The sequence below is a fragment of the Coffea arabica genome, chromosome 7c (genome assembly GCF_036785885.1).
Source record: "Coffea arabica cultivar ET-39 chromosome 7c, Coffea Arabica ET-39 HiFi, whole genome shotgun sequence".
NCBI lineage: Eukaryota > Viridiplantae > Streptophyta > Magnoliopsida > Gentianales > Rubiaceae > Coffea > Coffea arabica.
The window spans coordinates 9,948,984-9,964,760 of record NC_092322.1 but is presented as its reverse complement, the minus strand read 5'-3'; the positions used below and the strand labels follow the sequence as shown (position 1 = coordinate 9,964,760).

The following is a 15,777-nucleotide window of genomic DNA, read 5'->3' as shown; positions in this document are numbered from 1 at the left end:
GCTCGAAATGTTACAAATTAAATAAGATGAATCTGAACTTATGAAAGCGAAACTCATATGGCCCATTGACAGACCTAGTTACAAACTTTCACCGGGCCACAAATTTAATTTGGACCGCTGATTCAACAACAAGTGGCAGAAGTTGGCAGCCTACTCTTCAAACTTTTTTTTTTTTTTTTGTTGACACAATAATTTTTTTTCTATACCTAATCTTCAAACTTGATACCTTGTTAATTGGTTAGAATAAATGATATATTGCTAAATATACTGGGATAACCATAAAGGATAAAACTAGTTATTCTACTGTTCTTCTAATTGTAAAGGAAGATTATTTGCTTGGTTTACACGAACTATGGAAACAAGACATTTCCAACTTACACATTCCATTTTGCTACTGGAAGCACAACTAGCTATCTGTAATAAATAAATAAATAAATTCTTAGACTGAGATGTGTAGCAATTGAATTGCAAATGCAGGCACAGCTAGGCAGGAGTTTGCACGGTATTCCGTGATACTAAAATTTAAAGAAAATGAAATCTAAAAAGGGCAATGTATAGGATTTTAGGCGTTCAAAATGTCCAAAACTCGCTATACATACAGAGTCATTTATTCGCGAAACTATGAATATAATCCTGTTAAAAACTAGCTTTCATGGTTTTCTCAACGTCAATCACGAATCTGTACTTAACATCAGCTTTTTCAAGGCGCTCAATCGCGGTGTTCACATAATCAATTGGGATGATCTCTACCTCTGGTATTACTCCGTGCTTTGCTGCAAAATCTATCATCTCTTGTGTCTCCTTTAGCCCGCCAATGCTACTGCCTCCTATGAGCTTCCTCCCTATTTTTATAAAAGAAATACCCAGTTATTATTTTGTCGTACATTTATATAAGAAATTCTGACAATGCACTGTAATTCAACTCTTGTATCTGTATCAATTTTGATTTCATGGAAAAAAAAAACAAAAGGTATCGAAAGGAAGTAATATTAGACAATTGCCTTGAAGCAGGGGAGATGCTGGCAGTTCAAGCGGCTTTTCTGGCGCAGCAACCATGATAAGCTTCCCGTGAGGCTTAATTATATCGAGCAATGGCACAAGAGGGTGAACTGACCGTATCAAGAATGCCATCCAAAGTAGCACGCGCTGACTATGTTTTCTCGTGCATATTCAGAAAGAGAAACATTATTAATCTACCAGTTTAGCTACAAAAGGCAATTGAAAAATCACGAGATGCTAACATAATAGACGTAGACATTAGCATAATTAAAACATAAGAGGTAAACTATCTTTTACTTTATATATATATATATATATATATATATATATATATGGCATAGGATTGTGTGTAGTATTGATAGGTTACAATTTTATTATTAATTTTTCCTATTACCTGATTTAATGTGGATTAATTATTAAATTCTACTCATTTTTAGTATTTTGCATTTATTTCAAGAAATAGAACGAAAATATCATAACAAGTGCCAATTTGACAATTATCAGAAAAAAGTTTAATTAGCAGACATTCAGAGACATTTTTGAAATATCAAGCTCCGACCCTTCTTGGTAATTGGGCCGAAGACTGCATTAAAAAGAAGAGGACGGGAGTCTTCTTCTAGAGGCGGCGGACGCCGCACAGAAGCATTAGAGTAGACTTAGGTAGAATGGAAGATGCAGAGAACAAGCACTACTGAGGGAGCTTTTGACTTTTCTTTTTTTTTTTTTTAGCTTTTAGTAGTTTCTTGTCTTCCTTAGCATGTCAGACAAGAGTAAAAGCAATCAATCAACTCCTGTAGCTTACTTTTCTTATTGATTAGAGTGAATTGAATTTGCCCAATTCATGGATACGAAGGCAGCAACTATTGCCGAAATTTTGCGTGGATTTTGTTCATCAAATATGAACTAATTTTCTCACTCTAGTCAAGGGACAACGGATACTTTGGGTCGCCTAAAATTGTGAGTTCGATTTAATTTTATTTTTTTCTTTGTTTATTGATATTTGTATATTCCTTGATTGTAGCGTTTATGATTATTTAATTAATTGATTGTCTTGAATCGGGATAATTAGTTAATTTGGTAATCTATTATCAATTAGGGTATTAAATTCGTAATTGTTTAATTGTCTTGAAATAGTGACAATTGGCATGATTAGATCCGTGTTAGGGGGATACGCGGACTAACCTGAAATAATCTTGGAAGTGCGTTATTTGGTTAGAATATGGCCCCTCTAATATGTAAGGCAATTAGGAAATTAAATCTTACGGGCGTACTTAGAATTATTTCCTAATTAGAGCAGTGATTAACGGACGCCCCTTAATTACCGACACAGTAAGGAGGGGTTGACTGCCATCGTTTGTTTGGTAATTATAATCTATTTATTGATAAATAATTGGAATTGCCTTTGTTTCGATGATCAGTTAGGTGCACCATTGCTGAAGTTATTCCTTGGTTAGATCCTTAATTATTATTCATTTGATTTTAGTAAATTGTTATTTAATTTCTAGTAGCTTCTTAGATTTTATTTGAATTTCTTTGATTGTCACCTTCCGCATAAAATACCCCCCTTGTAACTGTGAATTTGAAAAGAAACAATTACTCCCAGTCCCTGTGGATTCGATCCTGCTCACCGCTATCTACAGAAATTACTTTTAGTTTGAGTAGGTTTTATTATTGCACAGGTTTCGACAACCTGTCAATTTTTGGCGCCGTTGCCGGGGACTGGTGTCAGATTAATTTGTTTCCTTTTGAATTCATCTTGTTTTCATCTTGTTTTCATTTTTTTATTATTTTTTTCTCTTTTTTTTTATATAGTTTATGGCTGCTAGCATTCTGTATTTTGATGGTAGACTGAACTTTATTCCTGAATGGGGTTATGAGACTCATGTTTTTTCTAATGACCAATGGGCTGTTGCAAATTGTGGACCTTATTTTGCCTCAAGTTATTCAACCGACACATGTCCCGCATTTCAAGATCATCTAAGTGCTCCAATTGATACTTTTGGAGATTTTTCACCTCGATTTCAAACGTGGTATGACCCTTACCCAAACAGGTATGATTAAGGATGGTGGGATAATTTCAATTTTAATTATGCGATCGGGCCAATGGATTTTTAACAGCAAGAGTCTCAGCAATCATCCTCCGTGTCAAGTATGTCTCTTGAAGAAATGATGGAATTACTAATTGCTAATTCATATCGATCTCAACAGAAGTTACAAGCGATGGCGGATCAAATGAATCAATTGACATCCAGGATAGCGCGATTAGCTTCTCACCTTAAAGAATTGTCCTCACAAGCTAATATCAACCTTGAAGAGGATGAGAGTACAGTTATCCCGTCAAATGACATGGAACTGCAAGAGTTTCAAGAAAACGGATTTAAAGATGCAGTTGAAGTGCAAGAAATGAGACTCCAGGATCAACTTATTCAAGTGAATAAATCTAGTAAACAATTTTTAACTGCGGTGACATCTCCTCCACTCCTTCATCAATATTCTCCTGACTCTTATTCTTCAATTCCTGTTAATGAAATTGACTTTATTACACCAGAAAATTTTGAATTTCATGACAGGAATAAAATAAGAGTGGCGATGACAAGATATCTTGAACCAATAAATACAAGTGAGGGGGAGTGAATGGAGAATGCAAATTATCGTTGACTTGTTCAACGCCATTTACTAGTCCATGGAAGTCTGTAACTCGTGTGCCCAAGGATTACTCTATTTACGAGTGCTATCAGGACTATATAGAGAATGAATCATTAAGAAGAGCCACAAGATTTTATCCTCCATGAACAAAACATAATAATGTCTAGCCAAAGACATCAAAAAAAGCGCTCATTGGGAGGCAACCCAATTTCTTTTAGTTGTTTGTTCAAAGTTTAAATATATTTTTCTTGAGTTTGACTGATTTCTGGTTTCAATTTTCGTTTTTGATGATTCATAGATATCTCTCTAACATGACGCGCCCGCGTCATGACGTGTGAAGAGCTCACGGTTAGATTCGCCAGAAAGGGTTCTTACCCTCTTGACATGCCCGCGTCAAGTAACCTGGAAAGCCCCAGATTCCATACCTTCATGACGTGCTCGCATCACGTTCGCAGGAAAGGTAAGTATTCTAAACTCGAGAATAGCTTTCGATTTCCTGTTAATCCCTAATTTTGAATTTCAAAAATAAGTTCTGTTATTACTAAAAAAAATAAATAAATAAAAATTAGAAAAAATTAAAAAAAATTAGAAATTTTTTTTTCTTTCCCTTTAGTTATAACATTTGTTTCCAAAATTAAAATTTCAAAAAAAAAACTACTTCTTTTCCTTTTTCCTTTTCTTTCCTTTCTTTCTTTTTTCTTCTTCCCGCTGCCCCTGTTCGCCCTTTTTTTCTTTTGTTCCACACGCCGCCGCACTTCAAGTCCACCATCTTGCTCGCGCGCGCCGCCAACCTCTGTCTCCAGCTTAGACCGCGGCCAGCACACCGCCGACCCATCGCGCGTCGCGGCGAGCTGCCCCCCGATCTTCCTCTTTCTCGCAAAGGCCTGCAACTCTAGCGGCCGCCGCAGCCTTTCTCCCTCAATCGCAGCGGCGACGAAGCCCCCACCATGGCTGCGCGACTCCATCTCCACTAAGCTCCGCCGCCACCTTCTTTCAGCTTCTCCTTTCTCGCGTCTTGCGCGCGTTGCCGTCGCTACCTCTCTCTGTGCCGCGCACCGCAGCCACACCGAGAGCCACCGACGCTCCCTCGCAGCTGCCTAGCTCCTCTCGTCTCCGCGCGTGCAGTTCCTCTCCACTCCTGCTCTCTCCACCTCCACCGCGCGCCAACGGCACCAGCAGCAGCATCGCTTCACTGCTGTCCGCCGATCTCTTTCTTTCTCAGCCCACGCCACTCGTGAAGCCGCGACTCTCCAAAAGCCGCCGCTTTCCACCTATGCGTCGCAAGCTACTGAGTCCCTTGTCGCACCTTTGCTCCATGTAGTCATTGAGGTGGAGGTATTCGTCTAACTCCTGTTCTTTAACATGTCCAGCAACCCGTGTTGGTAATTTTTCAATTTCAAGTGCATAGGGCAATTTTGGAGTCATTTGGGATTTATTTTGCCGCTTCAGTATTGCGTAAATTGAAGTGAATTGTTGGACTACTATAGGCATCCACTGAGCGCTGCTTTACTTGGATTTTTGTTGAAATTTTTGCTGATTCGGTTGGCTAGTTGAGATTTTTCATTTACTAGAGTTTACCCCCAGTGGTACTGGTGGGAATATTTTAAATTGAATCTGTTACCTCTAATTGGTTGGCTGAGTTCTTATTGACAAATTTCTAAGCTGTCGTAGTTGCATTTGCTGGTTTTGACTTATGACATTGCCTGGCCAACTGGAGCCATCTGCTGAGATTTTGGGTGGGCCTACATACTGCAATTGTTTATTGATATTTGGGTGATTTGGTTCTGCTATTGCCTGTTGATTTGAAAAAACCTGGTTGCTTGATTTACTTGTTGAGATTGGTAGTTTTCAGTTGAGTTGTTGGGGCACTCTAATTGTTGGTTTCTATTATTGATTTGGAGGGGCATTGTCAGTGATTTGGGTTGTCTGTTTGCATTGTTTCTTACCTGTGTGTGCATCAGTGGCACTGGTTGGGATATTTTGACTAGCATTTGTTATTTCTATTTGGTTGGCTGCCGGATTGGAAACTGAGTACTTGTCATTGTGTGGCTATTATCAAATTTCTAAACTGCTTTTGCTGGAATTGTCGATTTTGAGTTGAGAAATTAACTGTCCAATTGGAGACATTTATTGATATTTTGGGATGGGCAAGTTTTGTCAGCTTTTATGCAGAAATTTGGCGGCATTTATGCAGCACACCGGAATTCCTCCTTAATTTCCGCCTAACCCTCTACTGTTTTGACGACTCCAGGGAAGTACCGTTGACCTTCTCTTTCCTTTTGCTGTTAGTTTATCACATTGAGAGCAATGTGTGATTTAGGTGTTGGGGGAGCAAATAGGGGGGGTGCTAGCGTTTCTAGTTTTTAGATGTTTTTATTTATTTATTTATTTATTTTTCTTCTTTTCTCATATATATAATTTTTTTTTCTTTCGTTTTAGTTTGTTATTTGGCCATCTTTCGTGCATTTCCTTTCTTTTTTTTTTTAGTGATTAGCTCACATGTGCATGCCAAGGTTTGATGTTGGATTGTTGCCCCTATTTCTACTTTTGCCAAGTTTTAATAATAAAAATGTGTCGAGTTAATGTGGTTGAATCCAAGAGCATTCTTTTGGTGAATATCAGTGATTATGTAGCTCTTCTAATTTTTGGTTAATTTCTCTAGGCATAGGGAATGATTGTTGGCATTTTCATGTGAATCAGTCCAATGATTAACTTTAGTTCTCCGTGCTTATAAAATGAGGTTAGCTGATGTAAATTCTTTTTTGATTTTTGTGTTATTTTGAATTTTTGGTGTTATTTGGCTGTGAATAAGAGTTGACTGTACTCCGCTAGTATTTACTACCAAGTAACCGGGGATCTTCACCAAAAGTATCGATTCTCACGTCAAAAAATTATAATTGCTATGAGTACATGGTCACGTGGCGATAGAAGTTGAGTAACCGAACTCTTTCGTCTGACAAATATTGGAGTTCGCGTCAAAAGACTCCAATGGCTAGCGACTAAGTCTTTTGTTACTATTGAGAAAAGTAAAAAAGTAAAAAAAAAAAAAAAGAAAAAGAAAAAGAGAAAAGTAGAAATATGTAATAAAAAAGTGAAAGTTGTATTAGTATATAATAAAAGTCAGCCTATCGATTTATGGATTTAATGTTGAGATTTTAGTTAATAGTTGGATCATTTGCTGATAAATGTTGTGTGTCATTTCTTTTTCTTAGATTAGTTAACTTGAAATTAAAGGAGTTTGTGATTTAGAAACTAATCGAAATGATGTTTCTTGGATCTTGATCACCCATGCTTGATATATGTTTTTCTTGATATTTTGGCAATATAGTAGACGGAGCAATGACCATTGTCAGATATTGGTACTTGTTTGCTGTTCTCATGCTTGAGTGCAAGCATGGTTTAGGTGTGGGGGGAATTGATAGGTTGCAATTTTATCATTTATTTTATTATTAATTTTCCCTATTACCTGACTTGATGTGGATTAATTATTAGATCCTACTCACTTTTAGTATTTTGCATTTATTTCAGAGAGTAGAACGAAAATATCATAACAAGTGCCAATTTGACAGTTATCAGAAAAGAGTTCAAATAGCAGGCATTCAGGGATATTTTTGGAATATCAAACCGCGACCCTTCTTGATAATTGGGCCGAAGACAGCATTAAAAAGAAAAGGACGGGAGTCTTCTTCTGGAGGCGGTGGACGCCGCACAGAAGCATTAGAGTAGACTTAGGTAGAATGGAAGATGCAGAGAACAAGCACTACTGAGGGAGCTTTTGACTTTTCTTTCTTTTTAGCTTTTAGTAGTTTCTTGTCTTCCTTCGTATGTCAGGCAAGAGTAAAAGCAATCAATCAACTCCTGTAGCTTACTTTTCTTATTGATTAGAGCGAATTGAATTTGCCCAATTCATGGATACGAAGGCCGCAACTATTGCCGAAATTTTGCGTGGATTTTGTTCATCAAATATGAACTAATTTCCTCACTCTAGTCAAGGGATAACGGATACTTTGGGTCGCCTAAAATTGTGAGATCGATTTAATTTTATTTTTTCTTTTATTTATTGATATTCGCATATTCCTTGATTGTAGCGTTTATGATTATTTAATTAATTGATTGTCTTAGATCGGGATAATTAGTTAATTTGGTAATCTATTGTCAATTAGGGTATTAAATCCGTAATTGTTTAATTGCCTTGAAATAGTGACAATTGGCACGATTAGATTCGTGTTAGGGGGATACGCGGGCTAACCTGAAATAACCCTGGTAGTTCGTTATTTGGTTAGAATAGGGCTCCTCTAATATGTAAGGCAATTAGGAAATTAAATCTTACGGGCGTACTTAGAATTATTTCCTAATTAGAGTAGTGATTAATGAACGCACCTTAATTACCGACACAGTAAGGAGGGGTTGACTGCCATCGCTTGTTTGGTAGTTATAACCTATTTATTGATAAATAATTGGAATTGCCTTTGCTTCGATGATCAATTAGGTGCACCATTGCTGAAGTTATTCCTTGGCTAGATCCTTAATTATTACTCATTTGATTTTAATAAATTGTTATTTAATTTCTAGTAGTTTCTTAGATTTTATTTGAATTTCTTTGATTGTCACCTTCTGCATAAAACACCCACTTGTCACTGTGAATTTGAAAAGAAACAATTACTTCCAGTCCCTGTGGATTCGACCCTACTCCCCGTTATCTACAGAAATTACTTTTAGTTTGAGTAGGTTTTATTATTGCACAGGCTTCGACAACCTGTCAAGTATAGAGTATTATTTTCTTGATTTAATTATGCCTACCTGCATCTGGCCCTGGTCGCTGCTAAATTTAGATATGATAGATAAGTATACCAATTGAGAGTGGAAGAACAAAGAAAGAGTCAATAAGAAATCTGTTCACCATATCATCATAAGCATGTGACAAAAGTGAAAACTAGGAAGTTAGATTCTTCTGCTATAGAGTAGAGATCAAGATTACAGCTCAGGATATTGTATTCTATGTAGAAATTTAAGTTTTTTTTTTTGGGTCAAATTTAGTTCTGAACTTCCATAATTGGATGGTTTCTTAATCCAACTTCACCTCGTGCCGCTATTACGATATTTCATCTGGCTGAAAGACTTGCGTATTTTTCTTCTTGACCAAACCGGAAAAATTGACATTGAATACAACAAGACGTACTTGAAGTCTGATGATCTTAAATTGCTGTTTCTTTTCTTTGCAATTCTAGCAGCGACCAATTATTTCCTTTGTGGCACTTGGTTGAAAACTTGAAACAGCACCGCGGCTTAGACATCTACCATTTGTATTTCTAACAATTCCAACATTCAACATTACGTACCAAATTCTTGGAATTCTTAGTTTCCTTTTGAATACGGAATTTTGGAATTTTGGAAGTAATGAGTATAATGTGCATCAGTTACGCCTCAAAGGCCGGAGAAGAAATTTTGATTACGTTCATAAGACGTTTTTTTGTTTTTTCTTCTTCCTTGAAAAAACTAGGAACTTACTCATTATGATCATCTATTTTCAGGTCATAGACCAAATTTTTGCTTACTTAGGAGAACAAGTGATGCGGAACCAGCTAATCAAAAGACATTTTTCCGATAAAAGTGTGCCTAAATCTCATATCAAGAAGTCTATCCAGTTGATCAGAAGACTTCTTTTTTTGATATAGTGTGCCCATGCCTTATATCAGTAGTCTTCTACTTAAAATGAAAATTAAGGTTTTTTTTTTTTAATTTTTACTCTATTTTTTCTTGTTTTATTTTGGGAAACTGATATAGCCTATAAATAGACATGCTTTAAGGTTTCTTTAGGAGCTTTTATAAACTTTGTTGAATTTTTCCAATAAAATTGAGAGTTTTCTCTCCAGATTCGAATTCAAGAAATTGTTCAAGGGACTTTTCCTTTGAATTACACTCCCTGTATCATCAAGTAATCTCTCAATCTTGTCACTGCAGACCGCACTAATGACCATATGCCGCAAAATGTTTCCAAGAAGCTACGGAAGTAATGAAATTAAGCCTTTTCATAGTTGTTTTCTTCAGGGTTACCTATTCAGCTTAAATGGCCCGCCTAGGATTTATTCTTTCTTGGGCTTCGTTCAGATCAAAATAGACAAATGGTATGTCTGCGCTTTTGTACAAATTTTTAACGTGGCATCTAACTTCTCTTCACAGAGAATCACATTTTTTTAAGCCAAAAAAAAAAACAAAAAAAAACAAAAAGAACATATTTTTGCAGGAGCAGATGTTCAATTTTTCAAAATTGAGAGGTAACACAAAGTGCAATTGGATTTATTAGCTTAAGTATGAATTCCGCCCTCTTTTCCACTGTTCTTGAGCATTGACTTAACATTTGTTTCACTTTCGAGAATAAGGTGTGTAAGTTGAAAGGAAAAAAGATACAAGGCCAGGAGATGCTAACTAGAGATAAGAACAGAGCTCTTACAAAATCAACAGCCAGTCTCAATGGCTGTAAGCTTCTCTAGGAATAATCTAAAGCTCCTGAGAACTAAGAATATCCAATTATGCCTTCTATTTATAGAAAAAAAATGAACAAGTACGATGACCATTTTCCCTTTCTCCTGCTACTTGTACATCATGTATATTCAGGTGGACCTTCAAGACGAAGGTAATCATACATTATCCCTCTCCAAGGACTTGAGCCTCTTGACTGTGTGAGATATATTATATTTCTACCAAACAGCAGCTGAGAGCCCGGGATTTCTAAGCTATACAGCCTATATAATCCATGAATACCATGTCTAGCAATTGCGTTGTCCTTGCCAATCGTACCCGTTGTAAAATATGGAGCCTCTTCATCTGGATTGTTGATTCGAACCTTAGACATGAAGATAAAATACATTGTCAAAATTTACAAAAAGCTATTTTGGAGTACATTAATTAAAGACCAATTGAAATATTTTGGTCCCTTGAAAAGAATTTCCAAGCTAAAATAGGAAAAAGTAGTTGGAGTAGAAGGAAATTAAGAAATGGGGTGGCAACAGATAAATATGAAGTTCGTACCTGTAATTCAGCCTCATTTGCTGATGCCATAGCTATTTGAAGCATATAGGTGCCAAAGAAATCAATATTATCCAAATCAAAAGCTATTTGCCAAGTTGTTGGAACGTAAGTCTTATTTCCAACATTCCTGTAATGAGGTGACAGTATCAGTATCAAGCAAACAAAAATTAAAAAAAACCCCCCACCCAAAAAAAAAAGAAAAAAAGAGCCCCAAAGTGACAAGTACCTATTTACATGAGCAAAGAACCAATCTGTTTGATAGTTATTAACACCAACTGTGAAAACCAAATCCTCGGAAGGATATAATTCTGAATACCGATCCCACAATCCATACTGCCTAAACCTGTAATTCCCCAACAAAAAAAAAAAAAAAGGAAAATGCTTATTGCCTATTAATAAAAAATAATAGAGCAAATTAGAGACGGTTGATAAGATATATAACACACTTTTCTGCCTGGTTAACTGAATATAGTTGATTCATCAGCCTCGGACTTGGTTCAGGTACGAAGAACTCAATAGCAGTCCGATCAGGAATGCCAATTTCCCACAATGTTGGACCATTTCTTGGGGGATTATATGTCAAAGCCCCGAGTGTGATTCTGCTTCCTGATTATTACCATGCATTAATAAACGAAAATTCAGTAGTATAATTTAGGGCCATTCTTAAGAAGGGAATTTACGAGGCAAAGGAGATTAAAACAGATCAGATAGGAATTACTTACCTGGACGGATATTGACATAGAAATCATATTTGTAATCACCAATGTATCCAGGTACCCAAGCATATAAACTATAGTTCCCCGGTCGGACATTTTTAATCAGAAAGTAACCCTCCGAATCCGCTACCGCCCAAAATTGGTAGGCCTTCAGAAAATATGGTACAAAGTTAGAAAATTATGTGTACTTTATCATAAATAAGGTAATCATTAGAAACTGAATTATGTCTAATTCATTCATAAGCAAGGTAGTGGAAACCTTGTTTTCTGTTTGCCATGATCCAGCATCTCCAGGTGCAGCCAATCCCACATATGCAGAGTTCCCAGTGATTAGCCTTTCACTTATGTAGCTAATTAAGAAAATTCATTCTGGTCAAGAATCAGTTCCAATGTCTACAGCGTTGTTGGCAACAAATTGTAGTAAAACGGAGCCAAAAACATTTACCTGTCCTGGATTAGTAATCGACCAGTAGCACTACCACGTTGATAATCAAAAGAGTAGTCTTCCGAGAGTGGGAAACTGTATGGCCAGCTTTCAGTTTCTATTAACATCTGCCAAAATACTCTCACTAATTAGTACCAATGTGACAACTTTTCAAGTCATTGCATGATAAGCTTTTATTAAATAAAAAAAAAAAAAGGTAAGTTGATTTTATTGTGTAGAAGAAAATCAGCAGATGAATAGAATACCTGTTCCTTGGCATCGGCCCAGAGGGAAAGAGGCTCAGTATCATTTTCTTGAAGAGTATTTAGGTAAACAAAAACAGGTCCAAAAACCTTTCTCCAGGGCTCTCCATCACGAAATGTCAGCGCCAAGGGCTCTCCAGCGTAGTGGGTGCTGAAGTACATCTGACCAGCAAAAGCCAACACGAAAATCAGGAATAGGGCCTCACAAGTTCCATTTCATACAATTTGTGGATAAATGAGTAGTAATTCATTCTCAAATTACACCAAATTGTACCCGATTTACAATAACAAACCAATTCTAGCTGATTTACACCCGAATCTGACTTGCTTACACCTAAATTCAATTTATTTACGCAAAACTCCAATTTTTGTATACCTAAAATGATATAAGCCGAAATCCTACTTATTTACATCACAGGGAAAACTTGTTCAAAATTATGCTAGACATGGATACCCTTTGTGAGGCTTCGGATCCATAAAAATCACCAACCCACTCAGTATAGGAAATGGAGTTTAGAATTAAGCTAGGAATTAACAACCGATGATCTGGTATGCCATGTAATGAGATTCGGGCTTCATAAGTTAAAAATATCCAGTGCGGACAAACTCACGGATAAAGTTGTTGGGCCAACATGGGAGGTCAGGTCTTGTTTGATAGGCCCACCCGTTTTGAATTCATTACTGGGCGTAATCATCCAAAATCCAGTGGGTGGGTCTGGACAAATCCACCCGTGGACCCGATTGTCTTTGTTATCACTGGAATATTGATACTTGTCATCCACCTGCCCATTTAAGGCATCAACCCAAGTCATTTACATTTCTGATTTCCCCACCCCCCCCCCCCCTCTTTTCCAAAAAAAAAAAAGAAAAGGACTAATCAAGAACTGCTAATTGATGGAACCAACCTCTCCTCTGAGAAATGTATTGGCTGGATTTGTGAGAAGAACAGCTTCAGGGTAGTCAAGAATCTGACCTCTTGCCCTATCATCTGCTGTTGGCATTATTCTTTGCCTTTCATCAGATACAGCCATGTATTCAAACCTGATTATTGTACATAAATATCCAAATTACCTTTTTTTTTTTTAAGCCAAAAAAAATTCTGTTTTTAATAAAAAAAATTTAGAGCTGATTGATTCTTACAGCTTATCCTGAAGTTTGAATACTGTACGGCCCTGATAGACATTGATATCAGGCCATCCTTCCAAACGCTCAAAAATCCCATATGTGTAAAATCCAGGATAGCCACGCAACAAAATGAACCTGCACCAAGAGTTTCAGTTTTGACATTTTTAGTTAGTAGTAAGGAGCAAATATGAATTTAATTTCCAGGGGCTGTTGAATTTAAGTATCATGCATTCTTGCTGCCCTAGGCATGGTATGGTATGGTAAATTGGTAATGGTTCATTTTCATGACTTACACTGCACCTTTTGTCAATATTCAGCGAAAGTTGTGTCTCATAAATGGAATCATCATATGTTCTGGTGAAAGAAAGCTCTATTCCATTCTCATCTTCCAAAACCACATTCAAGCTGGTAGCTGCCAACCTGCATTATTGTATTCAAGATCCAAAGAATTAATCTTCAAGAACCCAATATACCTCGAAACATTTTTTCAGTTACTACTATATGATTTTGGATTGTTGATTTGCCCTTTAAATATCAGTTATACCTTCAGAAGTGTATTAATTAAGGCTTACTTGTCAAAGATATTCCCATGAGCTTCTGGTAAATTCCAAACAATATCCCAATACCTGCATGCAGTTAATTTAAGCAAAAATGAGCAAAAGAGATGGAAGGTTTTACTTACATTTTGATCAAATGAAATATTGGCAGAGCACATACCCTCTGTCATTTTCTTTATTTCTTTCTTCCAATAAATTTGCAATGCCATTGTACTGTATCCCTGTCACCATACCCTCAGGAACAGACAGCGTAACATTCACCAGGCCATTATCCATCACAACCTAACCAAAGATATTAGAAATTATTTGTCTGAAGAATTCGAAAATCATTCATGAAGTAGAACCCAAATATTTTACTGATAATGCTTTTTTACGTGATTTTCTAGCAGATGCAACCGAACTGGAGGATACGACTCCAGGTCTTGGAAGCCTTTCTTTGTTATTCTTCTGCATAAGATACAAAATGTAAAAGAAAAAAAAAGGGCAAACAAAAATTAGATTAATTCTCTGCATTTAAATTTCAAATTAATAAATTGTCAATGAATGTCATAGTAGTAACAGTTCATTCATTTGCCCACACGTTTCTACATTCATGGTAAATGACATCGTTTTTTCATATGGTTTCTGATACTTATTAAAACTCATAGCAGTGGACCAAATTCTCCTCCTCGAGGGGACTGGAAATTGAAGGGTTCTTATTTTGTCAACTCAATTGTGGATTACAGAGCGTAAAACAAAAGGAGGGACTAGAGTTGGGATGGATGAGGGCTAAAAAGCTCATAGACAATTGAGTACAGATGGATGAAATTGGCTCCAGGAGGAGGAATTACAATAATGTATGAAGCCCTTTTTCACTGTTGCTAGGACATGATCACGAGATTGTCTAATGTTTTTATTGTAAGGTATGGTTTGAGGTCCAAAGAGTCCCAAGTGTCCATTCTTAACAAAAATTGGTAGTACACCACACATCTTTGTCACGGAAGGGTGAAAGAGACAAAAGTGGCACAGAACACAGGGCAAAAAAGTGCCTCATCACAGTTAACACACACGAGAGTGAGAGAATATGTCTATGTCTGTGTATCATTCTCTTGTTTCCAAAAAGCAGCAGTCTTGGATTCATCTGACAAAGAAGACTCTCCCCACCATACCCAGGTAACCTTCTTAACAAGTTATAGAAAAACAAATGTGAAAGAAAAATGAAAATAACAATAATTAAAGCCCACAAAAAAAAAAAGAACAGAAGAATGTTTTTTTCAAACACTACAACAGTTTTTTAGTAGTTTATATAAGAAAATCTAGGTTCATCCATCTTCTCTGCAGATGAGTATAATTTGCAAAATCCTAAATTTGGGGTTCACAAGAACATGGCAGTTGAAGACAAGCACAAGATGAGGAACTGAAGGAAACGTGATGGAGTAAGAACCTAACTGTCTTCTCACTGTACATTCAGCAAGCAGCAATAACTGAAGAAGGCAAATTCCGAACCACCCCACCACACATCTCCATTGTCTCCTCTGGCTCATCTTCCCCATCTCTGTCTCTTGCACTCTTAATGAGCCTGCAATTCAAGAAGATGCAATGTACATGGATTCATGCAGGAAAACTCTCAAAAACTTGGCTGCCAACCCTTTCTTTTTCTTGAAGAAATAAAGTAACAGAAACAATGTACATTAATTAAGTTGAATGAAACTTACCTCTCCAATCTGTAGAGAAGCAGAGGCTGCTTTCAATGGGTGGTAATAAGTGTTGAAGTATGGGGAGATGAGAAGAAACTACAAGTAACAAAAGGAGTATGTGGTTCAGGTGTGAATCTAAGACCGTATGACCAAGCGTTACTGGTAAAACGGAGAAATTGATTCCCAAGGCACTTTATTATACCTTGAAAACGTCTTATGTATATAATGTGTCTTTGATCAATTTGAGGAAGGTAGTAGTATTATTTCATGACTGGGATGTGAAATCTAATTCAATGACTTCTCCATTTCTCCATGAATTTTTTGGTGACTTACAGCGACTGA

The 15,777-nt window shown here is 36.7% G+C and overlaps 2 protein-coding genes across 5 annotated transcripts; both read right to left on the bottom strand.

The window, feature by feature from the left end:
* Positions 1 to 636: 636 nt before the first annotated feature.
* LOC140010522 (8-hydroxygeraniol dehydrogenase-like) lies at positions 637 to 1,131 on the bottom strand. The gene is made up of 2 exons (XM_072057804.1): positions 1,002 to 1,131; positions 637 to 842 (listed from the first exon to the last, which is right to left on the bottom strand). Exons 1-2 carry the CDS (start codon positions 1,129 to 1,131, stop codon positions 637 to 639), a joined length of 336 nt encoding a protein of 111 aa, XP_071913905.1.
* Positions 1,132 to 9,921: 8,790 nt separating this feature from the next.
* On the bottom strand, positions 9,922 to 15,777 carry LOC113701393 (uncharacterized). 4 transcript variants are annotated; one of them, XM_027222018.2, is made up of 17 exons: positions 15,454 to 15,777; positions 15,188 to 15,317; positions 14,134 to 14,206; positions 13,920 to 14,041; positions 13,775 to 13,828; positions 13,503 to 13,622; positions 13,218 to 13,337; positions 12,983 to 13,118; positions 12,689 to 12,859; positions 12,081 to 12,239; positions 11,836 to 11,942; positions 11,650 to 11,740; positions 11,397 to 11,538; positions 11,121 to 11,280; positions 10,901 to 11,017; positions 10,675 to 10,801; positions 9,922 to 10,489 (listed from the first exon to the last, which is right to left on the bottom strand). In XM_027222018.2, exons 2-17 carry the CDS (start codon positions 15,289 to 15,291, stop codon positions 10,247 to 10,249), a joined length of 2,046 nt encoding a protein of 681 aa, XP_027077819.2. In that variant the 5' UTR covers positions 15,292 to 15,317; positions 15,454 to 15,777; the 3' UTR covers positions 9,922 to 10,246. The 4 variants fall into 4 exon arrangements, with proteins under 4 accessions (XP_027077819.2, XP_027077820.2, XP_027077821.2 ...); XM_027222019.2 differs by having other exon boundaries at positions 12,168 to 12,239; XM_027222020.2 differs by lacking the exon at positions 12,081 to 12,239.